Source organism: Electrophorus electricus, chromosome 17, assembly GCF_041902795.1.
Source record: "Electrophorus electricus isolate QZ-2024a chromosome 17, ASM4190279v1, whole genome shotgun sequence".
In the NCBI taxonomy this organism is placed as follows: Eukaryota; Metazoa; Chordata; class Actinopteri; order Gymnotiformes; family Gymnotidae; genus Electrophorus; species Electrophorus electricus.
In genome coordinates, this window is record NC_137513.1 from 6,018,398 (window position 1) to 6,046,349 (window position 27,952).

At 44.4% G+C, this 27,952-nt stretch overlaps 2 protein-coding genes and 1 non-coding gene across 14 annotated transcripts in view; 2 read left to right on the forward strand and 1 right to left on the reverse strand.

The window, feature by feature from the left end:
• nf1a (neurofibromin 1a) overlaps positions 1-27,952 on the reverse strand; it is a 52,884-nt gene that overhangs the window by 17,999 nt on the left and 6,933 nt on the right. For 6 of the 11 annotated variants that reach the window (XR_004776889.2, XR_004776888.2, XM_035534020.2 and 3 more), the window contains exons 5-34: positions 27,810-27,916; positions 27,550-27,617; positions 27,367-27,442; positions 27,086-27,243; positions 26,488-26,661; positions 26,210-26,338; positions 24,712-24,786; positions 24,349-24,480; positions 23,792-23,920; positions 23,364-23,477; positions 23,158-23,237; positions 22,956-23,079; positions 22,337-22,583; positions 22,158-22,231; positions 21,447-21,995; positions 20,930-21,069; positions 20,371-20,493; positions 20,100-20,183; positions 19,838-19,954; positions 19,384-19,565; positions 18,951-19,162; positions 18,700-18,861; positions 18,501-18,604; positions 18,131-18,266; positions 16,576-16,638; positions 14,588-14,746; positions 14,376-14,473; positions 13,692-13,838; positions 13,121-13,267; positions 12,481-12,591 (exon numbers count right to left, since the gene is read on the reverse strand). Coding sequence is in view for 9 of the 11 variants with exons in the window: in XM_035534020.2 (XP_035389913.2) it covers positions 12,481-12,591; positions 13,121-13,267; positions 13,692-13,838; positions 14,376-14,473; positions 14,588-14,746; positions 16,576-16,638; positions 18,131-18,266; positions 18,501-18,604; positions 18,700-18,861; positions 18,951-19,162; positions 19,384-19,565; positions 19,838-19,954; positions 20,100-20,183; positions 20,371-20,493; positions 20,930-21,069; positions 21,447-21,995; positions 22,158-22,231; positions 22,337-22,583; positions 22,956-23,079; positions 23,158-23,237; positions 23,364-23,477; positions 23,792-23,920; positions 24,349-24,480; positions 24,712-24,786; positions 26,210-26,338; positions 26,488-26,661; positions 27,086-27,243; positions 27,367-27,442; positions 27,550-27,617; positions 27,810-27,916 (4,221 nt within the window). In the remaining 2 variants the exon portion in view is untranslated. The remainder of the gene's footprint in view (positions 1-12,480; positions 12,592-13,120; positions 13,268-13,691; positions 13,839-14,375; positions 14,474-14,587; positions 14,747-16,575; positions 16,639-18,130; positions 18,267-18,500; positions 18,605-18,699; positions 18,862-18,950; positions 19,163-19,383; positions 19,566-19,837; positions 19,955-20,099; positions 20,184-20,370; positions 20,494-20,929; positions 21,070-21,446; positions 21,996-22,157; positions 22,232-22,336; positions 22,584-22,955; positions 23,080-23,157; positions 23,238-23,363; positions 23,478-23,791; positions 23,921-24,348; positions 24,481-24,711; positions 24,787-26,209; positions 26,339-26,487; positions 26,662-27,085; positions 27,244-27,366; positions 27,443-27,549; positions 27,618-27,809; positions 27,917-27,952) is intronic. The other 5 variants (XM_035534022.2, XM_035534024.2, XM_081700294.1 and 2 more) reach the window with 3 other exon arrangements.
• On the forward strand, positions 194-2,026 carry LOC113584517 (uncharacterized). The gene is made up of 2 exons (XR_014117927.1): positions 194-441; positions 888-2,026. It is a non-coding gene; the product is annotated as an uncharacterized LOC113584517 (transcript).
• On the forward strand, positions 2,813-11,362 carry omgb (oligodendrocyte myelin glycoprotein b). 2 transcript variants are annotated; one of them, XM_081700297.1, is made up of 3 exons: positions 2,813-6,556; positions 6,807-6,925; positions 8,183-11,362. In XM_081700297.1, exons 1-3 carry the CDS (start codon positions 6,161-6,163, stop codon positions 9,357-9,359), a joined length of 1,692 nt encoding a protein of 563 aa, XP_081556423.1. In that variant the 5' UTR covers positions 2,813-6,160; the 3' UTR covers positions 9,360-11,362. The 2 variants fall into 2 exon arrangements, with proteins under 2 accessions (XP_081556423.1, XP_026877275.2); XM_027021474.3 differs by lacking the exon at positions 2,813-6,556 and having other exon boundaries at positions 6,647-6,925; positions 8,183-11,361.

Consider the following 27,952-nt stretch of genomic DNA (forward strand, 5'->3'; position numbering starts at 1 on the left):
ATTAAAGAAAACAAGTTTTATTAATTAAATCAGATATTAATTTTGATTTGATCTATATGCACACATGCTACATACAACAACTTTTCCAAAGTCCCCTTGAAAAGTGCTTTTATATACCTGTTCAGTAAATATTTAAATGCATTTTGTCATCTGACTATTTTTACTTGGTCAGTTTGACAAAGAGCTAATGCGTACGTATTTCAAATTTTGATCAGTGGGGGGGGGGGCAAACAGCAGTTTCACAGCTCTCATTTCCTGTCAGTCAAACTTGCAAGTTCCGTATTCAGCAAACCCAGTGCCTCTCCCTTTTCGACAGGTTTGAGGGGCAATGCAGTTGTAACAGTGTGAATGGATTTAATCAGCGATTCTGATAATTAAATAAGTATTAATTAAAGAAGAATGTTTTAGACTTCATAAGTAAAGTCGTCTATGTCAAGACTGGTGAGTAAAAATTTATGACATTATAGGCTATTTCACAGAAATATGTCGTCATGATCATAAAGAAGACTGGATTCTGATGTGATTGAACTATCTGTATGTAACCGCTAAGCTTGCCAAGATGAGCTGTTTAACCATACATCACTCATTTCCATTTTTGGATTTTCAGTTCTGCTTTGTTTACATACATATTATATTATATACACACACACACACCTCTCCAACATTACAAAAAGGTTCAGTTTTGGCACAGATTGCTAAAGAAGGGGTATTTAGTTTGTTATATTAGGAAAACAACTGTGGAACATTTCACAATACAGTTGCTGCAACTTTCTATAAAGAGCAAGAACAATACTAGAAGGAATTAATGTTGTTCAAAGATGAATGACAAATACAGATAATTACTAAACAGATCACAGACAACTTACAAGAGTACTGTTTCTTTCCAGGACAAAATCACCTATGAAGAGCACATTATGAAGACAATTTTTAGCACAGTTTTGTTAGTTCTGGTCCTTCCATGGAAACTAAATGGTGATATAACCCTCAGCCCAAATGCCTTCAACCAGGATGAAGGAACTTCTGAAAGTCACAAATTTTCTTCAATAACTGAAGGATCTACCACTGTCCTACAAGTTCAAGATGAATATACCACTTTAACCACAGATCCCCATATAAAATACCCAAATGCTTTAGATGGAACTTCGGTGGAGATTAGCCATGGTGGTGCACTTCCTATTAATTCAACCACAGTAGAAGCCATCTTCCTACTAAATAGCTCCACAAAGACCAAAGGCTCTTCCACTGCCACAGAAAAAAAGGGTATGAAAACTCGACATAAAATAGCCATAAGAGATATAGCTACAAACGCAGAGACCGACATTTCTCCCTCTAAGCAAGACTCAGATAAACATGCTACAGAGTCTACAACTCAAAATGCCATCTCCTCTTCTAAATTACCCTCAGAATTCATTTCAGTTATGACCCATGCAAAGGGCCAAACCACCATAGAAAGATTCTCTACAGAAAAAAGCAGATCATCTTCACATTTGTTCTCTCAGGGCCCCTTAGGAGGAAGGATGAAAGAGAACCTTCTTCAACATAACCAAACTAAATCAAAGGAGACTACAAAGGAAGCCAGCAGAATGCTGGTCAAGCATCAAATATTGCACACACTGCCTCAAATCCATACAAATTCCACTGACACAAAAGGCCCAACAAAAAGCCCTTCAGAAGTTGTCACAAAAGAAGTAGAAAAGGTGCTGGTGCATCCTCTGACAATAATACAGACTACAGAGCATTCTTCAGAGAACCAAGAAAACGAAGGAATCAAAGCTACTACTTTAGCCAGAAATCATTCAGATGTGATGTCGCTTGATAACAGTGCCCAAACATATAACCCCGCTCGTATCAGTTCTTCCAAAATGGGAGTCACATTACCACAAACTCACCCCACAAATCAGACAGCACCTTCCTCTGGTCTTATTTCTACTGTTAACACAGAGATCCTCACTACTACCGCAACCAATAATGAAATAACTACCGGCAAACAAGACACTGGCGGTATGACTAGAGAAGGAAAGACTTCCACCACTCAACCAGGAAAGACACATGCGACCAAGCCAAAGGAAGGGAATATAATGCAGCCCACCAAAGCAGAGACCTCAAAACCTCCAGGAACACAAAACGAAGGGGAGGCCAGGACAAAGCAGGGAAGACACAAAGGAAGCAAAAGTAATCCAGGACCCATAGTGGCGAGCGTGATCACCGGAGTTCTGGTTCTTATGCTCATAATGATTGTGATGATCTTGGTAAGGAATCATCGCAGGAAGAAAAAGCAAATTATTAATTCTGACTGGGCCGGTCCCTCGCCATTCCTTGAAGGTAGTATAGAGCCCAACCTGCCGAGTGAGCCGTTCCACCAAAATAAGTCCAAAAGGATCTCCCTACATTCATTTCTGCCGCAGCAGCTGTCCAATCGGCTCGCGATGCTGCCGGAGGATAACCTCCACATGGTGGACGTTTCAGGAGGTTGTACATTTGGCAGAAATGTGGAAGACGATGTCCTAGCAGAAGCTGGCAAAGCAGAAATGGAAAAAGAACAGATCCAGACGCACCACACAGATCAAAGTCAACCCGCTGCGTCCCCTCCATCAGACATCTCCGCTGCTGAAACGGCGAACACACCCACTGCTCCTGCCATCAGTCTGAGCATCCAACAAACGCCTCACTCTGATGAAACCATTCCATTTACACCCTTGGGGAACACTACTGTTGCTCCACCTCATTTTGAAGATGTAGATCTTGATCGTGCTTTGGAACCAACTGCTGAATCTGAAACACTTCCTACACCACCACCACCCCCACAAAGTCAGTAACCTGAAGAAAACACTTATCCACTGGCAACCACTGATGAGAAGAGAAAACCACCAAGAAGAAAAATGAAAGGCCTTTTATCCAGAACTGGTGTCAGCCATTATTAACCTGAACAACTGTCAGCTAGTTCGTTAACAATATCCCTTTTATGTTCAGCAGTAATCAACCACTCTGCATCATTAAGACAAATATTTGATATTTAATTATTTGTTGCTACAACAAACGCCTCCCCCCCCCCCCATTTAGACTGCTGTTGTAAGCAGAACATATGAAAAATACACAAGCTATCAGAAACTTGAAAATATTTTGAATATTAACCGTGTATACTTTGCATTTATACACAGAATTTGCTCACTAGATATAGTTAGATGATGGACTTGCAGCACTGAAATGCTCCTTTATAACTAAACCGATATTGGAAAGAGTGAGTGCAGACTAGTTTAGTCTCTCTCGCTCAACAATGAGAAAGGTTGCAATTTTCCAGCTGAGAGGGTACATAAGAATGAGAGTAGTGTGTGTGTGTATAAACGAGAGAGGGAAAAAACCACACACACACACACACACACACACACACACACACACACCTCTCATTCTTATGTATGTAATGAGCACAGCTTCTGAGCAAGTTACTGCATTACACCCTGCTTTTCCCAGCAGCCAAGCTCGCGATGAAACAGTCAGCTCAGCAACTTCTGGTCCTGTAAGCATATCTTTCTGGCTTTACCTAATTTTGTTAATCCTATTAAGAGGTTTATGTCCTTTATTTTTAAACAAAAAGCATAACTGTCTGAATTGAATATTAATATGTTTTATATCTGCTACTGAATAAATATCTGCCCACAATATACAGCTGTAGCTATTCCTAATATTGCATTCTTCTGGGCTGAACTCCTTTAATTCCTGGGATATATTTGAGGCACTCGTCCACCTTAGAGGTCCCAGCCCCAACTGCCCACATCACTACTGGGACAACCTAGTCCCAGTTCTACTCCACTTCTTGTAGTTCCTCCTATTAGGACTTAGTGGACAATTAGGACTTTCTGGTTCATATACCTTGCATACATGTTCCTGTATATGATCCCTGCCAGGACTTTGGGACAGAGGATCCATCTGATTTGTAAGTAAAAAGCTTCTGAAGTTCTAGAAGGTGAAGCCAGCTTATGTTATGTTTCAATCAAAACATGAGGGGTCTGAGGATCCAAGAGTGTAGATCAGTTCTTTTTCTTTAAGTTCCCAAACTTAATTGCTACCATAACGACATCTGGTTGCAAACAGTTACATCATTAATGCAGTGCCCATTAGAATTAAAATGCCTTTCTACTGCAAATGACAAATTCTTAATTGTGATTGTCAAAATCTGTCCCAAAAGTGATCAGCAAGCTTTCTCTTGGTCTCTCGAATGTATAAATATGCACACACACACACACACACACACACACACGGGGGAAAAAAAAAGACAACAGGATTTGAAAAAATAAAAATAAATCTAATAAAAACACAACAACCCTCTCCAGTCCTGTTTCCACTATATTTATATAAGCATTAGTTTTGTAAAGGTGCTTTTTTTTTTCCACACAAATACATTAGTGAAGAACTGACATGTAACGAAACTAGGAAATGCCACAGCTGAGAGCCAAATATGGATATGAACCACAAGTCTATTTTCTGTGGTTCCACTTGTTCTTGAATTTATATAAAAAAACCAAAACCCCACACAAATAAAAGATTGCATTGCACAAGGGCAGCCATGTACTTAAGAAATACTGAGTGAGTTAATAGCCAATGGCGGTTTCATTAGCTGCCAATGCACCACCAGAAAGCAAAAAAAAAAAACTGCAGATTTTTTAAAAAAAATTTGCGTTTGTCACAGGTTACTGTGGACCATTTGTTTGCCGCGACTTCACATTACCGAGGAACAAGGCTTGTTTGGTCTCGCAGGGCTGTTGTGTTGCTAGGCAGCCCTTCGCACATCTGCTGGTGCTGCCACAGGGATTTGCTGCACTGTTGTACAATGTCTCACTGGTGCATCATCGGACTGCAGTTCATCATCATTCGCAGTGCAGAGGGGGAAACCAGAGAGGCTGCCTGACCAAAACATGCTGCTGTGTTATATGCATGTTTCTTGTCAAAACAGAGAACAAACTACAACAAATAGGCTTGCTGACAGCCCGACGAGTCCTCTTTAGCAATCACTCCTGGACTAATGTTGGCAAAGGGCACTAAATGGGGACATTTCGCAATGAACTGTGCACAAGTTCATAAAAAGAAATCAGATTACCACCATAGTTAACAGTGACCAAAAAGCTTAAACACTGATGTTTTGAAAAATATTTGACATTAAAACAGCCTGATTACTCCAAACACCTTGAGCTCAAATGACCTGCTCCACCTTTTTGAAATATCCAATTTTTTTAAATATCATTGCATTTTTAAAAGTACACCAACAGAAAATCAACCAATGAGCAAACTGTGACCTCCAACAGTGAATATTTGTGTGCATACAGAAACTTCATGTTGAAAAAGACTTATGCAGAATACCACTGGAGGCACACAGTGTTTAGAATAGACATGGAATCCTCTGCATATGCATGAGCACACATACAAACTGGGGAATGTGAAGGGACAGGAAGAAAGAGAGAGTGAGTGCATGAGCAAGTGTCTGTCTGTGTGTATGTCTGAGCATTTGTGTTCCTGTTTACTGAATGGAAGGAAAGAAATGTGATTGTAATCTGCGAAAGAACAAGCCCTAAGGGCTTGCTTCATGTTACGGTCAGAACAGAAGTTGGACAATATCAGACTTCCATGTCTGTGCTAAAACTAAGGCATAGCTGTCTCTCCAGCCACCATCCCTATGAGGCTTCAAAATGAGCTGCTCAGCATCCGTCACAGCTCGTGTTCAGTGAGCTAACCTCCCATTAAAACCCAATTATTCAAAGAAACACTGAGCCGAAGAATATAAAAGGACTCATTTTAATTGTGAGTACCCCTAGCACGAAAGCACCCCCCCCCCCATCAATTGTCACATTTCTTTTCTTGACTACACACAGAATGAGCCATAATCCATCTGATCTGAGAGGGTGGAGGAAGGGAAAAGCTACAATGACATGATCACACTAGGGGGTGCATTACAGCACGTATTAAGCACCCAACACAAAGTGGCAGAATGAGGCTAGCGCCGAACACGGCGGTGAGCCATGTGTGCTGTCGACACCTGCTGCTTCAGTGAGAGAACAACTGGCACAAAATACTGGCATGACAGAAATGGGCAGGCAGGCAAGGCAGAGGAGCTCTATGCTAAAATGGTACCAAGGTGCAGTGTGGTCAGGGTTAACTTACTGTGGGTATCATGGGTGTACAAGAACATACCATGATACCACAACACATTCATATACTACTACAGTCAACTGGAGAGAAAATGCAAGTCTGTGTGTGTGTGTGTGTGTGGTGGGGGAGAGTGTGCAAAGGGAAAGGGGTTTCATTGAGTGTGTGGATGCTGATTATAAAAGACTGTAGTCAGCAGTGCACCCTGTCAGCAGCAGTAGGAGCTGTCTCTATGCTACATTTCTCTCCCCTCCCCTCTGTCGCCTGGTCCCTCCCCCTTTGCCCACTTCAGGACAGCTTGCAGGCTGGGAGAGCGGGCAGCCTACGGGGCTCGAGCCGTGCAGGGCTCACTCACTCACAGTACCACCACGGCAGGAGACGAGCGCAGCAGCAGATCTGGGCAACACAAGAGACCCGCCCGGTAGCTTGCTACTGGTTACCACAGGAAGTGGGGGTGGGGGGGGGCGTGAGGGGAAGGACTGAGGATGATCGAGGGGGTAATTTGGAGAGAGAGTGAGAGAGAGAGTGAGTGTGAGAGAGAGAGAGAGAGAGAGAGAGAGGAGGGGGGGCAGAATGAGCCAAACCAAGGACTGAACCGCCATGCAGAACAGCAGGGAAAAAAAATTTAGTAAAAAAAGGTAGATGCTGAAAATGATCCTCTACTGCTCCAGATAAAAAAGGAGCAAAGGAAGACTGGAGCACAGCAGAGAGAGAGGAGCCAGGAAGACAGGAGGAGGGAGGGCGAGAGCAAGAGAAAGAGACATGCAGACAAACTGATGAAAAAGATGAGGTAAGTCATTTTCAGCATGTAAATCAAAAGCAAATCAGGAGATGGCAGGGTGCAAACATGCTTAGTAAAGTCAGGGCAAGCGTATACAAGACAAGGGCTCCATATTGAGTATGCCATGTTCTCTCTGCAACTATTTCCATCCCTACATACACTATATAGTCCCTTATCTGTTTCACAACTTCCTCTAGAGATTCTCCTACTGACTGCGATGCATGGATTTTGTCTCACTGCTTAGAAAATTGAACTTGACGGCTGGTTATCAACACCTGGTGAATGCATGAAATTTCTAGAATCTCAGTGCGACGTCACAATCTGGACACACACACACACACACACACAGAGTGATGTGGCATATCTGCGTGTTATACATTCACCATGCTCAGATGCCCCACTGAGCAGGCAGCTAATGAGGGATGAGGGAGAGGAGAGGACAGAGGAGCCGGCATGCAGGCTAAACGCTCTGGTCCAACACCTCACTGCAGCAGCAGCTGTAGCTGCAGCACAATAGCAGCTTCTGGCATTGGCTCAAACTCGGCCAAGCGAGGGATAAGAACGACGGGCTGGCTCCGCTCACCTCTCCGTGTGCCAGCCCCGCAGGACAGCGCAGCAACTCCGTACGGAACTCATCGCCCAGAACGTCCTTGAGACTTCGTGATGAGAATAAAATATTTGACGAGCGCGTCAGCAGCGGAGTGATGCTTCCTATTCGAGGGCAAACTTTTCAGGAACAGCTCATTTGCAATTAGACCTAAATCAAGTTACTGAGTTGCTCGAGGTCATTTGTGTGGCCGAACTATGTAAATTTTACTACATGGCCCAAAGCCAGGTATCATGTGGATTATGTCTGTTGAACTAGCCAGTGCTGCTCATCGGTGGAAATGGTTGGTAGAGTTGTGGTGAATTAGCATCCATAAGACTGCAGGGGGAGTTATCAGAGGCAGCCAGATTGGGAGCCCACGTGGTTGATGTCCCCAATACTGTCCTGCAGGGTTAAGCTAATAAACATTATACACTTTGATTCAGGCCATGGGAGTCTGTTACATAAGAAATGGAATCATGGCGTACATATGAAGTTTACATAGCAAGTGATGCAGCCCATAGTAAACTATATTCTAATGGGGAAGCTTTTTAGCTTGGATATTAAGATCATTCTCAGCCATAAACAAAACTAAGAAACCCACTCATGGCATATTAACTAACAAACAAACAAACCTGCAGTGCTGTAACCAATGCAATTCCTACCCTTCTATTTTCCAGGACGGCTAACGTGATGCCCGTGGCTACGCTGGCCAGCCTGATGCTGCTACTTCTGCTGCTTTCTGTAGTGGCTGTGCTGGCAATCTGCCCCCCAATGTGCTCCTGTGGCAAGGGTCATCGGGTGGTGGATTGCTCCACCCACGGTCTCAGCCTCCTGCCCGACAGCCTGCAGCACAACATCCATTCCCTCAATTTGTCCCACAACCGGCTGCAGAACTTAGATGGCCTCCTCGGCCGCTTCGCCCATCTAAGGACACTGGACATCTCTCACAACCACCTCCGCCACCTGCCCGTCGGCCTGCCTCGGGCACTGTGGGACATCAATGCATCAGCCAACCACATACGTCAGCTGGAGAAGAATGACACTGCTTACCACTGGAACCTGCAGTCCCTGGACTTATCCAACAACCAGCTGGAGCGTGTGGTCTTCATCAACAACACCCTGCCCAGTCTGAGAGCGCTCAACCTCAGCCACAACAAGTTCTGGACCGTGCCCACCAACATGCCCCACAAACTTGAGGTGGTGGACCTCTCCCACAACTTCCTACTGCAGATCCTACCTGGTTCGCTGGACCGCATGTCCCAGCTCGCTCGCTTTTACCTGCACGCGAACCGCTTCACGTCACTGAGCGAGACTGTGTTCAACCGACTGGAAGCCCTGCAGCTCCTCACGCTCGGAGACAACCCATGGGCATGCGAGGAAGAGGAAAACATCACCAACCTGCTGAACTGGGTGCAGCGGACCTCGGCCAAAGTGCTGGGCTGCCCGTGCTACATCAGGTCCACGTGTGGGGAAGCTCACCTGGCCACCGGCAGAACCTGGCACTCGGCCTCTTATACCGAGCCTCCCCTAGGCGCTGATGCTCGTGATGCCAGTCATGATGCCGGTCACCGGCCACCCATGCAGGCGGTCACTGCTGGGTATCTGTCAAAGTCGGCACTGCTCAATTCGCCTCACGACCGCAGTTTGGGGAACGCCTCGGGGGCAGGAGAGATCACCAAGCATGGAGGATTATTGACATCCACCCCCAACAGCCCCTTGACGAGCACAACCTGGAGCACCAAGAAGGCGGGAACTGGCAAAATTCGCAGCACAAGTGTCCCAACACACACATGCAGCCCTCACAGTGTCACGTTAAGCTTTTTGGGTGCAGCAGTCATCCTTAGCGCCTTTTGACTTCATCATAATCCTACAACAAGGACCACAAATTAGCCATTGGTCTGGATTTAAGACAAAAAGAAGGCCACACTGAAACTTAACGAATGTCAAAGGAGGGTCTTAACTCCTTAGTTTTAACCGTTTGAATGTGACTATGGGTATTCTCTACGGTATATATTCTCTGTATGCTTCAAACAAATTGACCAACTGACAAAATGTAGTTGAGTACTGAATGGTTATTGTGCATACTCGTATATACACAAGTAACAAACCACAAACAATAGCTTCTTGGTGTGAAAATTATGTTATGCTTGTCCATTGACAGAAACTGTTAATTTCAACTGTATGCACTTGAAAAATCTGTATTATTAGTATCCTTTAATTTTCATAGAAAATGAAATTTAAGATCACGTGACAGCAGTAACAGCGTTAACACCGGAGCAACATTTAAACAGCAGAATAAAAAAAGAGACCACATGTCAGCTGTTAAGACCCTTGAAGTTATGCTGAGCTCAACACAGTTAATAGAAACAAGGGAGGCAGTCAATGACCTTCATTACAGACAACTGTGGCATGTCTGTAGCGCTGTCGCCTGTGCTTGGCCAGGCAGTAAAACAACACAGTAAATAAGACCCAGGTGCTTTCTAATGAACCATTCCTGGCTGGGCCCTCACTCACTCCAAAAGTCATCAGGGCTGGACAGCCATTCCCTCTTGGTGTTGTGACCGAATGAAGCCTGACCCTCCTATTTACTCCCATGTGTCTGGCGGCATCATAAAAACGACAAGGGCATTTAGCACCGGGCCATGATTCTGTAGGAGTGGATCACTGTTCTATGACCAGATGCCAATTTTCTTAGTGTTTTACTATAAAATAGTAGCAGGTACACTGCACAATGATAGCAAAAAGGGAAAATTAATAGCCATCCTTGAGCTGAAGAAAAGGCTCTTTTAAACAAATAGCACAGCAAGGTGTGCTGCTGGAGATCAGGAGGAGAGAAATGACAAGTGCATCATGTTTTGCTCTTATGACCAAATCAATCCTTCACTTGTGACAGCAGAGATGGGTATAACCATGCAGAGGGACCAGTGAGACCGCCAAGCTTGACAATTTAACCAAATCATTAATCTCAAGACTCAAGAATCACATCAAACATGGCTAGTGTATACATTTCAGCAAACTATCCAATAAAGGACATGCAGGAAGTGCATTTTAATCAATATTCCAGCACTAAACCTCACAAAGGAAACATTTCTAAGCATTCACAGTCATCTAAAATTATTTAGCAATGTATATTTATCAAATGCTTGGTTTTAGAGGTTTTTTAAAAGTTTATTTCAAGAATGCTTTTAGAAACTATATACCGACAATGCACTGACAAGAGTAGACCGAATAATTGTATTTTATATTGACACCAGAAAAAGAATGAAAATGTTTGAATACATCTTAGTTTACCTGGGATTCCTATACTGCTCAACACTCCAGTTAAGGGGCAGTGACATTTCAGCACATCCTCACAGTCAATGAACAATGAGTTTCATTCAGTCCAAGCAAATATGGATGTCATACAGAGTCAGTTCAGCCTCATCGCCAAACACATTTATTATATGATTCAATAGGCCACACCTACAGAAGTTGATTCTGTGATTAAGGAGTTGAACAACCATAGGCCTACAGTCAACTAAGGCTACTCCACTAGCCATCAGGATAGGTTTTAAGTGACTAGTTATGTTTGTGCAAGTGTATTAAAAATACATAATCAGTGGATGAGATATTGTTAAACCATCTTTATGCTCAGTTGTATACAACTTGAATCAAATGAATGTTTCTTGAATCAAAAACTGCCCTGTCAAGGTCCAAGCGAGGGTTATTTTTGTACTCCTTTTAACTCTAAAACCAATAATTGGACAAGCAACTTCAAACCAATTTTAAATGACCATGAATGGTGACCATGATTTTTTTGAGGTTTATCGTATTAGGTTTAGTATTCCATTAATGCCAACTGCACAGGCAGAGCAAATTCTGAGCAGTTTTTTTTGTGCAACAGAATTTCAAAATTGACACATAGTAATATAAAAATATAAGGCAGTTTAACACAAACGATCACCGAAATGCAGATGCTATTCTAATCCATTTAGTCAATCTTTACTGTTTTGTCTTTGGCATGTAAAATAAGACCTACATAGCTTGGGAAACCCAACAATCCCACAGTTAATGGCTGCACTATTGACAAGCATGCACCTCACTGCTGCTAGGAACATCTGCCAACAAATGATTAAGCCAGACATTGGTTTACAATTCAAACAAGTCTTAAATTAATGTGCCAGTACATTTTGTATTTATAACCTTTCTCCAGTGAACTACATTTTGCTTCTACTGTCCATGAAGTATTACTTTTGAGGTCTAGATGAAATAGGCAACAAAATTCCAAAATTCACTTGCTCTTGTGCAACCACCGTCATGAAGACTAGTGGCAAGTGGCTTCTGTTTATCTATGTTATAGAGCTGAAAAAAAAATGCTTTAGCGGTTTGTAGCCTCCAGAATTTGTGGAAAGAACTCCTGATGAAGGGAAAAAAAAAAATTTGTAACCTAAATCATTTTAAAAGTTGGTGTTGCTAATGGAATCACTCAAATCTCTGTTACAGTCTTGAGCCACCAAACGTTTCTTCCAAAAGAAATTAATTTAGGTCATAAAATAAATGCATACCTTAAAGCTTATGCAAATTAAATTATTCTAAGTAAGCATGAATGTGGCTTTAAAAACTTTGCCAAAACACACACTAAAAAAAAAATGTTGATGAATGTGCATGCCCATATACAGGCACTTTTGTGATAACAGTAAAGATTACAAAAATATAATTATTTTATTATAGATATATGTTGTAAAATATACTGATTCATTACATGGCTCACATTGCTTTTGAGACATTACTTTTTGTGTACCCACTGATTACAGTTGACAAACCATTTTAACTTCTACAAATGATAAAACAAAAACACAAACACACAGTATAACAGGTGAAGCACTGAACAAGGCCGATGTTTTAAAAAGAAAGGGCATTTACCTCCAAGTTGTATTTCAGTACTGCATTAAGTCGATATCCCATTCAACAGAGAAACAAAAACAAAAGCACTTACCTGCGAGCTATGTAATAGAAGACAGGATTCCCATTCTTAGACGTTCCTGCCTGGTAAAAGATGTTCAGCGTCTTTAGAGCTTTAAATTCCTCTTTTTCATGGACTTGGTGCCTGAAGATAATAAAATATCACAATAAAATAATTTTAAGGCCCTAACGTTCTCTAATATTAAACAATGGACGATTGTAAAGGCCCAATGTCTGCTCTCTTATCAAAGCACCATGAAAACGCCCCTCAATGCTTTAATAGGGAAAAAATACAGGTAGAAAAGTGGATGTATTGTACAAGAAAGAACATTCAGAGAGAAAATGTAAAAGTAATAATCAGAGACCTTGCAAAGAATTGTATTCTTTGTGCATTCTTTAATGTCTGTTTAATGGGACCAGCACAATAGCAACATGCATCTTATCTCTAATAATAACAAGTCTGTGCCTAAATTATGTCTAAAAGGTACAAAAACAAACTAACAAATAGAACCATCTGAAAGGTTTCCGGTTTATTTTTAGTGCATTTGCATAATCTGTACAAAAAAACCTTGAAGCATGAGAGCGACAACTACCACAGCATTTCCACCTGATGAATTCTTTATTACTCTATAGAACTTGTATAACTGGCCCCAGATAAAAGAACAGGGAAGCACCTGGTCATGAACTCCTCAAACTTCGAGCTGGTGAGGTTGTGACTTGACCAGTGAGTGTCAGCTACAGGTTTGTGTTCAGGTGGTCCAAGGTAGGCCAGCAGGGTAGCCATCTTATCAAATGGTCTCCTACCAACAGCTTTGTGGTCCCTGTGCAACACAAGTCATGTCTCTGATTACAATGGGACATAACTTCCAAGCAGTCAAGTCATAGTGAGGAACAGAGCAAGTCCTACAATAAACAGAAGCACAATAGTTCTGATGGGCAGACAAGTTTGTCACATCAAGAAAACCTGATCTGAAACTTTAAAACCGAAGTGTGGTGTAGGAGACTAAATACATACACATATTTAACAAACATGTTTACTTAAAGCAGTAATTCGCAGCAAGTGTCAATCTTTCAAGGGAAGTGCAAGTGCGATGGTGCAAAGGAACAAGAAGAAAAGTTCGAGACCAGAGGTCTTCAGCTTCCTCCAAGCTGAATAAGACAAAACTTCAAACTCCACTTTTACGAGGATGTCCATGCTGGTGCCTTTTATTTATAACCCACAGCCATTGCACTGCAAAGGCTTACCTGTTGCCAGAGAGGTAAAGGCCGATGCGCTCCTGGTTGTTCCACAGCAGGCGGTGCAGAGCTAGCACGTTGCCATCACTGATGAAGGACAAGCTGTGGTTGACCGAATCGCTGGGCGGTGAATCAGACGCGATGTCCAGGAAGAATCTGCACAAGAGCAATGAGCAACTCCAAATCCTTGCTGAAAAAGTAAACTACATTTTAAGAAATGGCAGGAGGCTGCAAAATATTCCCCTCAACTCAAATGTAATCAGCCAAGATGCCTAAATTAGTACAAATTTCTTAGGTTGCTTAGATTTTAGTATGCATTTAGTTATTATTTTAATAGCTATAACATTAAATAAACATATATTAAAATATAAATATTATTAATTATAGGATTTAGGAGGCTCATGTAGTTAAAAGATTATGTCCACCAAACGGCATTTCTTGCGAAAGTCATGCAGAAATAACGTACTTGATCTCAAGCCATGCCTAGTCAAATAATTTCAAATATACATTTTATTAAATTCTCTGTGAAAAATCGACAAATGTTGTAACGATAACAGTAGTATTTGCCACTTTGCCTCTCTTGTTGGCTGTTAAGAAGCAAAATTTGGACACTAAAATTGGATGCTAAAAAAAAAACTATTCCTTTAACACAACCATAAAATACTGACGAACCATGATAAAAGTGTCACATACCTCCTTGCGGCATCAAAGTTGCTTTTCACAAAATCATTAAAAGGCCTCATGTGCTCCTCCTTAGTAAAGAGTACATGATTGGCAATACTCTGGAGAATCTAAGACACAATAAACAATATTTAGACCAATTTCCACATACGTATATACAAATATCTAGTATTCTAAAAAGGAGGCACAATTATGCGTCTTAGGCAGCTGGTTAAGTCCCACACCTTGGACATGAGTTTGAGGCCGCGTTCGATGCGAGGAGGGGGCTTCTTGTCCAGGATGCCTGCCTCGTACGGGGACACGATGGCCGGGTTGATGAAGCGCAGGAACATGGCGCTGCCCACGGCGCCGATACTGTTCTGGGGGAAGCGCTGGCTCACCACCTGCGCAAAGACATGGGCGGAGGCAAGGGAAGGCAGGGCAGGAATGGAGTGGGTGGGGTGCACAGTGATGGGGACAGAAAGATTCATGAAAAAAGATGTTCAGATGAACCCCACCAAAAATAATAATAGATTAAAAACACACACACTCGCACACATTCTTCGGAAGCCATGCCAGCATATTTAAATTGAAGGTTAGATGGACAGATTGACATTTGGCAATACAGACAGTGGGCTCACAGTGCTTGGAGATGGGTGGGAGCTGGAGCTGTGAATGGGATGTAGGGGATTACTCTGAACCTGTGTGAAGAGGTTCACACAGTCTGCCGTAAAGAGCCAAACATAACAAAATACTCTGTTCATCTCCACTGCATTGCATCATGGGAACATGCAAGCAGATATGATCATCTCAACCACCTCACAATGACCAGCACAAGCATGTGCATGCACACCCCTTCAAGAGGCTTCATTTCCAAAATACTAGTTTCACTATATTAAACACATTAACAAAAATTACAAACAAAAGATCAAGAAAAGGAAACGAGAAAGAAAACAACATTTGATTCAGGGTTGTGTGATATGTAGACCACAAAGCTATGATTTATGATTCAAATCCTTTAGAAAGAACTCAACTGATATTTCCTCAAATGACTTGATCCCTGGTAAAACTGCAGCAACACTAGAGCCACTGAAGAGTTTTAAGTAAAGCTCTTACAACTTCACCATACCCTACCTCCTCAGAACACTAGAACCTGGAATTTAACATTCCTGTGAATTTTTCTGCAGTTTGCCAAGGTTTAGTTCATCAATCTTTCACTTACTAACAAAGATTTACCTCTTACAATATCTGAATATCCAAATATGCCTTTAATCAAATGAAAAAGTGTCAAGTACATTAGATGATACTGATCATTTTGGATGCAGCAGTGCAGAGAAGCACAGATATCACAAAGTGACCATTTACAAACAGTAAATGTGGAGTGGATGGATGAATACATACATACATACATACATACAGGAGAAAGCCAAACATGTTTAACACGTGTACTGTAAGCATATTCAACACACCCACACAGCACATGCACTGGTGTATGAGGACTCATGAAAGAACTGCTCCAGCCTCACGTTTACCAGTACAGCCAAACTTTGTTCACATTGCACAACAAGTACAAGGTCAATACCCAGTTTGACTGGGTGATAAATACACCCCCCCCCCCCCACACACACACACGCCATAAGAAGGTTAAAGTCAAATTCAACCAAAGCACTACAGAATATACCCTCACCTAATGTAGAATTCTAACAAATTTATAGTTCTCTCGAGGCAGTGGTTGAATTTGGCTACTAGTCGTCTTCCAGTGTGCAAAAAACGTCCATGGCAGAGGAGGACCCTCCTCCGTTATGGAGAACTCAGTCATAAGTAAACCTCACCTGTATCGCAGCGATACAGGTGAATGGAAAAGCCTGTCCAGACCCACAGGTCCCGCACTAGCCAGCCCTCGCCTGGCCATTCACCCAGACCATAGGGAGGGGGGTTAGAGAGGGGGGGGCCCCGAGCTGGTGACCCATGGGGCTACAGTGTTCCAGTTATGGCCACTGCAGAGTTAGTAAGTGGTTAGTAAGGCCATTTTGTAAACAGAATCGTGCGTGGACTTGCTTATGAACATGTTTTGAGGAAAAAAGAGGGGGAAAAAAAAAATAAAAAAATTAAAAATCAAGAGGAGCTAAGTAAACTTTTTTTAAAAATGTAAAAAATAAAAAAAAAATAAAAAAATGTAAAAAACAAAACCCAAAAATGGTGGCGAAGAAAAATAAAGTTGTGGGAGACTTACGGCTTTTTTGTTTTCCTTTTTGTCTTTAACAGTGGCTTTATTCAGTAGGGAGTGGCACGTAGCCTACAGGGCAGAGATGGGCACAGAGAGGTCACAGCAGCACACGCACACAGCCATGAAGCACGGACGCACCCCCCCCCCCCCGCCCATCAACACACCCAACTGCAGAAGAGTTCAGAGTTTTAGGGTTGTGAACCACAAACAAGTTATGCTGCAAGGATGTGACTGTTGACTCCAAAGTACAGTGGCTACTTACCAGCTACTGTAAAATAGGCTGCAAGCTGTTCTCTATCATGGTACAATACGAGCGAAGACAAATACAAGCACAGGTGTGGAATTCAGGTTGTGCTGAGGACGAAACGGTGAGAATCTGGCTGAAAGCAAAGCGTATGAAGAGAGCCCTGCGCAGTGGGAGGACAAGTGAAATGACACCACATACTGAGTGCATGTCTTAGAAGAGGACAGGGGGTTGCCTATAGAGACAGCCACACAGAGTAAACATAAACGAAGCAAGCAAGAGGTGTTGGGGACTGGGCCAGTCCCTTCCCCTCACAAAAGCTTGCTTTTAGAGTACACAGACAGACACACACAGGAGAAAGAGAGAGAAAGAGATGCACAGACACACATGTGCATGGAAACGAAGCAAGCAGTAAGTGCTGACAGAGACACACATGCACAAACAGACAAAGACAGACACACGCATAAACACACTGGTGCACTTCAGGCTTTGTGAGAGAACAGTTTATGGCCAGATTACTTCCCTAATTTCAACAAAGCCACACTGCAGATCATATGCAACACTGTCAGTTAACATGTTATTTATCCAATAAATAGAGTCACTACTGCTCAACCTAAATGTCCTCTGCCACAATAACAGAGCTGGTTGCTCACCACAGACACTTTTTGGGCCACTTTCCCAGATATGGATTAATCTTTTTGTACGGAATTGCAGTGTCAATCGTGGGAAATCTTTTTCAGTTTGGCTTAAGGTTAATCTGCTTTTCCAAAAAACTGTCCCATAAGCATTTAAACTGTTCACGCATGATTAAGTGTTTCACAGGCTTTCTCCAGCAATCCATTCGTGCTTTGAATACATGATTTACTTGAGTCTACTGTATTAGTGTAGAAAGCATGATTCACCATACAATAAGATGAGGAAATAGTGAGACATAATGCTTCCTGAGGTTTTAAAACATCTTCAAGATAACAAGGTGGGCATTTATTTCACAGTCATCTCAAAATCGCATTTCTCAGGGCTGGAGAGAGCCAGTAGATGTTAAGGATGACCTGCTGCATGGTGCTCACAGCTTAAAAGCAAAAACCAGATGGAGCAGCGTCTAGCAAGTACCTGCCTGCCCATCAAAGCTCCAAAAGCTCTCAAACGTGCTACCAACAGGACGGAAATAAAAGCCTTAGAAACAGAAAGCATGCGACGCGGATAAAAACAGTGGCAAGGGCAGAGCGCGCCAGTGCTTGGTTCAGTGGTGAGCGTGAGCAGAAGTGTGGTGATGAGACCCAGCAGGTGTGCGGGGACTGAAGGAAGAACAGGGTGCACCTGATACAGGCAGTGGCAAACACTGCGCAGCTGCGGGGGAAATTCACTGGAGGAGCTGATGATGGCCAGGAAGAAGCGGTCCGTGATCTGCAGCAGGTTCCTCTGGTTCTCCTCTAGGTTCTCGGAGGGCTCCAGCCTGCCAAAATTGACTCTTTGTACCAAATAGCTCAAAAAGACTAAATGCAATTTGTCTTATTTTATAAGACATAAAATGTAGAAATATAACCAACCATGGAAGGACGGTTTTGAAGTTTAGCATAAAAATTCCCAAATAGTTTTGTTAATGATTTGTAGGTGTAAAAAGTACCTCTTAAGAGACAGAACACAATACAGGGTTTTATCTGCACAAATAAAATCAGCAGACACATACCTGGTGGGGTCCACCTCGAAACTGATATGCTGCCAATCAGGAGTGGTGATGACCCCTCGCAAGAGTGGCTCAAGAAGCTTCTGGAGATAGGCAGCACCATACACCTGCAACAAACAAGCCATGGAAGAGATCCAGCTCCAGATTTAACTGCACATTAACTTGGAATAGAAATAAATATAAAAGGTAAAATGGTATGGACCTTAAAACAGAAGGTCATGATCTTGCTCGCCAGACTGTTGCCTCTGAATAGGGTCTGCATCGAGTCTGCCAACTCCACCTCTTTGGAGAACATGTTCCATAGTAGTTGGTAGAGCAGATGCCTGGAGTCAAACAGTGTGACCAGCACCCTGGCCAGCTCATCCTGGAGACCACAGACCGACAACCAGTCCAATCAGAGACTTCTGCGGTGTACCCCCCCCAAAAAAAAGCCACCATCTACTGGCTCCTTACCCAATGGGAGCAGGGCACCACATTGGCCAGTGCCATGGCGATGGGCAGCTCTCCCTGGTCACCCATCATGGTGACGAGCTCTACCAGCCTCTCGAAGCGGTCAGCCAGAACCGTCTCGGCCAGGGTGTCGAACTCTGTGCCCTGCTGCAGGATCTTGGTCAGCACTTCCATAAAGGTGGCCCTTGTCTGCAGGTCCTTATGGTATCCCAGCCCTGTGGGCAGGCAAAGAAATGTCACCATGATGCTTCACTGTGTGAAACAAACATTTTTCAAGAGCAAGTTCCTACCATTCATTTGATCAATTACATTTGTAATAATTTGCATATTAAAAACATAAAAAGCTCAAGCCCCTGTTCGCCTGTCGTACGCAGACAGCCCCGAGTGGCTCGCGCTTATGTGACAGTGGCTGTGCATCTGTCCAGGGCATCCTCACCGATGGAGTGCATGAGGCCGCTGTCTACGTTGGCATTCAGCAGGTTGGACATGGCGAGCACGGTGCAGTGGCGCAGGGAGGCGAGGCGGCGCGACATGCCCCGCTTACGCTCACCCACCTGCTGTCCGTCCTCCTCCGCCTCGCTGCAGTCGTTCAGCAGGTTCATGAACAGCGTGAAGTACCTGAGGGTCGGGGACGGGCAAAGGGTTACAGACCGGAGGAAGAGGGGACAGGGAACTGGCTGTGGCTTTTACGAAGCTACGCCAGGATTGGTGGATCTTCATTTTAGAGCTTGCACCATAACTGCTGAGACACACCACAGCAATCAGCATACCATTACTGTATACAGCACAGAGCTTGCAATGTGCTATAAAGAGTCTATAGGGAATATATAACTGGGTAGGGAAGTATAAGCAAAACCAGTGTGAGTGTGTGTGTGCACACGTGATCCTACTTCAGGAAAAGCTGCGACTTTGCCTCCATCAGCTCCACTCCGTCACCCTCTTCCGGCTGAAGGGGCAGGCCAGCCAGCAGAGACACCACCGCTTCCATGCTTGCCTGGTCTAGGTCCCTGCACAGCAAGCAACCCAAAAAGTCTGTGTGTGCGTGCTCGCTCAAGAGAGAAATATAGAGCTCGAGAGTGTGTGTGTGTGTATGAGACAATGTGCAAAAAAAAAAAAACTCATCACAAGGATTCTTAGATTAAGACAACGTACCGTGTGAGATATTTAACATCGTCATCTGCTGCTTGATTGGAGGTCCCCATTACCCAGTCAGTCAGATAATCCACCATTTTATTCCTGAGAGAGGCAAAGCCTTTATGAAGACCTCTAGCTTGCCTCATTACGATGTGTATCTAATCAGCAGTCTTTACAGTCTTATAATCCACTCTTTACGATGGTGAAGAACCTTGGCACGAATAGGATTATTGACAAGATAACAGGGTTTACTGGAGGTGCAGCACTGGGAATTCAGCCGGTCAGTCACCTGAACTTCATCTCCTGGCAGAAGGACAGGTCGTCTCTGCGCTCCATCATCACCTCCACCAGCTGGCAGAGCTTTGTCTTAATCTGGATTGCATGGACACCGTTCCCCAAAATACGCACATACCTACAGAGGCAGTTAGACAGCGAGCTGTTAAATTACACTGCATAAGACGAAACAAGGTGACAACAGGCTATTAACTGACTTGGGCTTCGGGAAATGCCTGTACTACAGGTAACCGTTTCACTAAAATTTACAAGACTTGCATCATCCCTTTGACCGACAGAGACATACAAAGACAGAAACGGTCTGACAGAGTCTGACTGATCAATGGAATTATGAATGATTGTATTTAGTAAAATGAAATGGGAAGTAATCCTGATCAAATACAGATCAGTTCCCTCCAGACTCTACTTGATCATCAACTGGATTCAAGCAGGCATACTCATGCTTTAGACTGGTAGTTGTATGAACACTTCACTTGCATCATTGTGTCACCTGAACTACACAGTATTAAGCTGAGCACCACGAGAAGGCCAGCAAGAGCCTCCAGGAGCCTGACCTGACTAGGTTGAGCATCATGTTCTCGATGCTGGCTTGTCCGAGGTGCTCAGAGCTTCCCTCCGTGTGGCTGTCCAGCAGGTTCTTCATGATGGCAATGGTCTGCTCCACAAAGAGCGTGTTAGTGTCTGTGATGGGCACCTGGAGGAGGAGCACAGTCATGAGATTAGAAATGATGACTGCTTTGCATGGTGAACATCCATTATCACGATTATTAAAAATAAATGTATTTATTTTAAAAAACCTGAAAATGGCAAAATCTTTATAAAATCTTTTTTAAATGATATTGCAGGCTAACATTTAGACAAATCAAGTCACATTGTACTTCAATATCTTGCTGTTGCAACTGCAGCCCCTTGTAGCTAAAACCCCAAATGTAATAAACCAATATACGACACATGACAGCTGTTCAGATCTCTAGCACAAAATAACTACGTGGTACCTAATCACTTGCTAATCTAATGTACGTTTTCCATTCGATCTGGTCACTGAGTGCAAGGCAGGCTGGCGCTCCTCACCGGCCCCTGGGTGTCGAAGAAGCGGCCGATGCTGTTGCGTAGCTTGGTGAAGAGCATGGGATAGAGGGCAGGGCTCAGCTCCAGGCCCACCAGGTCCTTGACATTGGTGCGAATCTGCATGCCCACCTTCTCGTGCGTGCACACCATGAGGGTTAGCAGGCGTTCCAGGAAGCGGCCGAGCGGTGTCTCGTTGTTCACCTCGCACGAGCCGACAGAGATGGTGGAGTCCTTGCGATCGCTAAGGGCGCCCATGGGCGGGCTGTAGGTGCCCAGGCTGGGTGTGCTGCGCTGTTGTAGACACACGCCACCCAGCGCACATAGGAAGCCAGTCATGTTTATCCACTCCTGGGGCGGGAGACATGTTGGGCAACAGGTAACCATGGGGGGGGGGGGGGGGGGGGGTTTGAAAGATTTTGGGGAGGAAAACACACACACGGGTTTAAAAAAAAGAGCTGCATCACTCACCTGGCCATCTTCAACTTTGTTCTTTGTGTGGTTTAGCATTTGTTTTGTTGCTTGCTCCCATTTCACATGCGTGTCCTCCCAAGCCTGAGATTGGTAAGAGAGGGTTAAAAAGAGAAGCATAGAACAGTTAAAGGAATAAAAAATAAATAAATAAATAAAAAACACAAGACAGTAGATGGATAGATGGAAGGAAGGAAGGAAGGAAGTACTGCGAGTGCCCAAAATGCACACCAACCCTGCACCCACCTCTGTGTTTCCTGCTGTAGGATGCTCTATCCGCCTTAGCAGAGCCATCACTCTCTTCTGTAGAGTACAGCGACCTACACACACACACACACACACTTAAGCACTGTATGCAAATATTAACAAAACCTCAGTTCAATATAAATCTGGTTGGAGCTCTGCACATCCTGCCCCTGACGGACCTGTGGCCATCATGTTGCTGACGGAGGCGAACTCCATGAAGGTGTTGTAGTTGGGTAGGACTGCATGCACAGGCAGCTCGTCCACGCTGCAGCGGATGTCCGCCTCCTCGCACACATGCCGGAAGCAGGACATAGCCACCAGCACGGCCTCGGCATCAGGGCTCCACAGGAAGGCGTGGAGGCACACCTCCAGCTTGGTCTGCGCCTGTCTGCTGATGGGGATCAGGCTGCCCTGTGTGGCGCACTCCTGCAGGGACAGGGCCACACTGGCGTTACCACGGCAAGTCACGGCACACTCTTCATAGGCCTGCTTCCGTCACAGCGCTTCTGACCAAATGCATGTTTCACAGAACTAGGAAACCGCTCGAGTTTGATGGTCACCTACAATTCTTAGTTCCATCTGCATACTAACACGTTTTTTCAGAAGAACCATCGCTGACCTTATGATATAAGAACAAGCTAAGAGTGCACAGGGGTCATTTGCACAACAGTGCCCTCTTCTGGTCAATTAATATTAAAAGCACATTCAAAAAATAAAGAAATCCATATTAGTCCTAGGAAAAGTATTATTTCTAGTATTAGGAAACAGGGAAACTTGCCTGTGAGTGCAGCCACTCACCTTGTTCTTCAGAAGGAACTTGTTCCTGCAGATGAGAATCTCCCTCAACCACTTCAAGATCTCTGTGCTATTGATCACCTTGTGGCCGATCAGCTCCTTACAGATGAGGAACAGGACCTGAGAGCTGAGAGGTCCAGGGGATCAGTGGGTCAGACGGCCACCGTGCTCACAGGAGGTACAGACGTCAGGCCTGATGTCTTACCTGATGTCCCAGAAGGTCTCGATGGGCGAGGCGGGGTTCCACAGCTCGATGGTCTCAGGCTGGTGCAGCACCAGAAGTGCCTGGGGGACAGAAGTAATGCTTGTACAGGCCTCGCGACACGGAGGACAAGTGTCTCCGTCTTCACAACAAGGGCAAGACGAAATCGAGAAGGACAATGAGAGCAAGGACAGAGTCTAGTTTTGCACCTCCATGGCCTCCTGCGAGAGCTCTGCAGTGTGGGTCAGGGGGACGAGCTGGACCAGGCCTTTGATGAGTTCAGCCGTGCTGTTCTGGATCTCCTGACCCCGTTTCCCAGGATTCTGATACAGCACGCACAAAAACACACACCTTACTTACAACCTAAATACTGTGTGTTATAATTCCTTGATAATCACTTCTGAAACACAAAATCCTCTTATGTCCATTAACGCAAAGTAGCCACCAGTAAATCACTATGAGATTACAGTAGTAGTGTAGAATAACCAAACAGTCTAGGAATTAGGATTAACATAAAAGTCTCGACTTCATTGGCGCTGCATTAGAGGAGCAGGAAATGGGGGGAGGAATAAAGGAAGCAGTCAATTAACCCCCCCCGCAGTGCTGAGGGCCTGGTGGAGAGGGTGGGGCTGCTCACATGCAGCATCAGCTTAGGGTCAGCATGGATGAGTTTGACCAAGGCCAGCAGGTGAGAGCGAGAGTCCAGATCTGCAGACTTCTCTTTAAGCTTCAGACTAGTGGTCATCCTGTCCTTAAATGTCAAACTCTGGAGGAAAAAAAAAACAACCCATAATATATATATATATATTTTTTTTTAAATCCATGAGGACAGTGGGTCAAAAAAATACAACCCCCCCCCCCCCCCCCAACCCTCCAAAAACAAACCAATCATCTAATGACACTTAAATTGTACATGCACAAATAACTAATGGGGGTAGGAATATGACTCCTTGTGCAAAACATGTGCTTGTTTTGCAACATGTTATGGTGCCCAATAGCCATTATGCAATTTAGTAAGACCTTTTTGCAAGCACAGTTGCACACATGCATTTGTCAGGTGACGTACTCACAGAGGCACATTCACTCTAAACACAGTGGGCTTAATAATGAACACCTACAACGACTCCAGGAGCAGTGTATGGCTTTCAAAAGCATGCGTGTGTGTGAGTGAGAAGGTAACGAGTTGTCTCTCACCGACGTCATCTTCAGGGGGGTGTGGGCACTCAAGCTCTGGATTACCCTGCTCTGGGTCTCTGCAAACATGGCGCGCAGTTCCCCAGAGTAGCAGTAGATGGCGTCGATCTTTGGCCACCAGTCCAGGTGAGACTGCAAGTCAAAGGCAGACACAACATGGCAATACTGCAACAAATGCTCTATTCCTTCCCCCCAACCCCCCAGCCCCCAAAAAAGGCAGCATGCTCAGCAAAGATCTTCAGCAGAATTACAACTCCAGAGTCAACAGAAGGTTAACAAAGGTCAATACTGGAATGGAATTACAAGGTCACAAAAGGTCTGTTTTTGACATTTTTACTGGTCCTTGCTATAATACAGACTCACATTAATGATGATTTTGTGCAGAGAGTTGACCAGGACATAATGGAAGGTGGGTGGAGATGTAGAGGCCAGACAGACCTGGGAGGAGTAAGAGGACAGACTCTTACACAACAGACTGCAATAAACACAAGTCAAAACTTGCCAATTGAAACATCGCACAGTGAAAACTCAAACACTATACACACCGTTAAGCCACATTAAAACCACCAACAGGTGAAGTGAGAAACATTCTCTCATTACAATTTCTCTCATTACAATTGTACAGCAGGCAACTAAACAGTCTTTGCTTGAAGCTGATGTGTTAAAAGCAGGAAAGATGGGCCAACAAGAACCCAAACAACTCTAACAGGGTCGAAATTGTGATGGATAGATGACTGGGTCAGAGCATCTTCAAAACAGCAGGTCTTGTGGTAGTACCTACCAAAAGTGGGCCAAGGAAGGACGACCGGTGAAATGGTCAGGGACCCCCAAGGCTCAGTGATGCAACTGGGGAGCAAAGGCTAGCCTGACTGGTCTGATCCCACAAAAGTGTTACTGTTGCACGAATTGCTCAAAGGATTAATGAGAGAAAGGTGTCAGAACACAGACTGCAACGCAGCTTGTGGTGCATGGAGTTGTGAAGCTGCAGACCGGTCAGAGTGCCCATGCGGACTCCTGCCCACCATCAAAAGTGCCTACAATGGGCACATGAAAATCAGAACATGGAGCATTGGAAGGAGTTGTAAGAGAAAACACGATTGATCAGCCCTGGACATCACGTGGATGTGCGTGTCATGTAGCTGGGTAAGAGTTGCCACCAGGATGCATTGTGGGAAGAAGGCAAGCTAGTGGAGGCAGTGTGATGCTCTGGGCTGTGTTCTGCTGGGAAAGGAGTCCTGGCAGTCATGATGTTACTTTGGCACATACCACCTAAACATTGTTGCAGACCAAGTACACCCCTTCACAGGAACAGTATTTCCTAACGATAGCAGCCTATTTCAGCAGGATAATGCACCCTGCAAAAATAATTGTTCAGGAATGGTGTTAGGAACATGATAAAGAATTCAAGGTGTTGACAGCATCCAAATTCCCCAGATCTCAATCAAGCATCTCTAGGATGCGGTGAAAAAACAAGTCCAATCCATGTAGAACAAATACCACAACTTCTAGGATTTAAAGGATCCATTGAAGTCTTGATGCCAGACACAGCAGAACATTTGCAGAGACCTCATGGAGTCCATGACTCAACAGGGCAGAGGGGGACGTACACAATATTAGGCAGGTGGTTTTAATGTAGTGGCTGATCGGTGAATTTTACAACCAAATCAACGGCAATGAGCTTTGAGATGTCCACGTGTCATAGGCATTTCAGTGACCCAAGAATTAACCAGACAAAGAATTTATACTTTATGAACAGAGGCTTCACCTTGACCAGCAGTAGACACACTGTTAGTGTAGGGCCTCACTGACAGAGGCTGGTGTGGGTATGGGCAGAGAAGGGGCCCAAGAGTGAGCAGCTGACCTTGAATTGCTGGTTGTTGTGGGGGTAGATACGGAAGCAGGACACGAAACAGTCAATCATCAAGTCCACGTCGGCGCTCTGGCACCCTGTACCCCGCGAGAACGGCTTTGTGGGATTGAAGAGGAGAGCCTGAGGATGTCACAGACACACATGCACACAACCCAGTTAAATTTGACATCATTGATTTACAGCTTACTAAGAGGAGAGGGGGGGGGGGGAGCACGCACGCGCGTGCGCACACACACACACACACACACACACACACACACCCCTCTTACTTTGAGGTCCATTACAATTTTCTGCACAAGGAGGAAGATGACTGAATGATCCTCCCAGTTAATGTAGGTGGAGGCTTTGCAGAGTTTCACACAGGCGATGGCTGCACTCTCTGTCAGCTGCTTGCTACTGCCGTGGCCTGCCAAGGCCTTCCGCAGACTCTCCAGGAACAGCTTCTGCCAAGAGACAGCGCATTCACACCCATTTGGGCCTCGCTGGAACGAGAGCACCGGCTCAGATTTCAAGCTTCCTTTTTTCTTTTTCTTTTTTTTTTTATCTGGAAAAAAGAGTGTGAGGATTTCCAGACAAGGCAATGTCTACCGGGGCTTCTTCGTTTTACAGAACCAATGGGTAGCTGAACATGCTTGGGTGGGATTGGTACAAGGGCTCTACAAGTGTATATGAGAAATAACAGCTCAAAAATAGCAGATACTATGTCAGAAGAAATTAAAAGTTTTACAAACACTATAAACCTGTTAATGGGCATTGGGCAGAAGCAAAAAAAAAAGGAGTAAGAGAGAGATAAAAGAGAGGGTGAGCGGCCGACCACATGCGCGTCAGAGACCGGAGAACAAAGACTGAACTTCTGTGAACTCTGACCTTGTTGGCCTTGCTCTCCTCTACCACCTCTTTGGAGATGCTCTGCGTGATCTCAGGGCAGAGGATGAGGAGGATGATTTGTAGCGGCCACGCAGCAGCCTTCCTCTTGGCGCTCTCCGCGAAACTGTCCACCAGGTCGAACAGCTTCTCCGCACAGTCTACTCAGCAGGGGACAGAGAGCTGTTAAGGCCTACACTCCTCTGCCCAGCACACTGGCTGCAGCCCAAAAACAGTGACGAACTTCGCCCAACACGTTTGCCGTCTCGGTGCATGTCACTCACCTGCCATGTCTGCCTGTGGTCTCTGGTAAAGCATGGTAAATTCATCAGGGTAGAACTCCACCCAGTTCCAGAAAGCCTGAGGAACCAAAATATGAAGGACAAATCAGTCTCCTGTTTGCAGCCTTACTGTTTTGATAGAGAGACTATGCTGTTTTATTTATTTATTTATTTATTTTTACAGACCTTTTCCAAACTGTTTATAACGGCAAGCTGAGCTGGCTTCTTCAGTGCTTTAAATTTCAGCACAGTTTCTGCAGGGACACAGGGATGTTATGTTCATAGAAATAAACAGATTTAGGTGATTTTCCTGAGGCAAGACAAGGTATCAAGTGTTAATTAAAATTTAAACTGAAACTTCATGTGGTATAAAGTATGAAAACTCAAGCACTGATCCTCTGCAATGCAACAATAGAATAAAACACTAATGTTTGAGTTTGCTGCACCTTGTAGTAATCTCTTGAGCTTGGAGCAGTCAACATTGATGTATTGAATGAGTTCTATGTCATGAACATCTACTGTGTCCTCTGTGCACACTGTGAGCTCCTGTAACCTATGGGGACAGGACAGGCAAAAGAGCAGAAGTTTG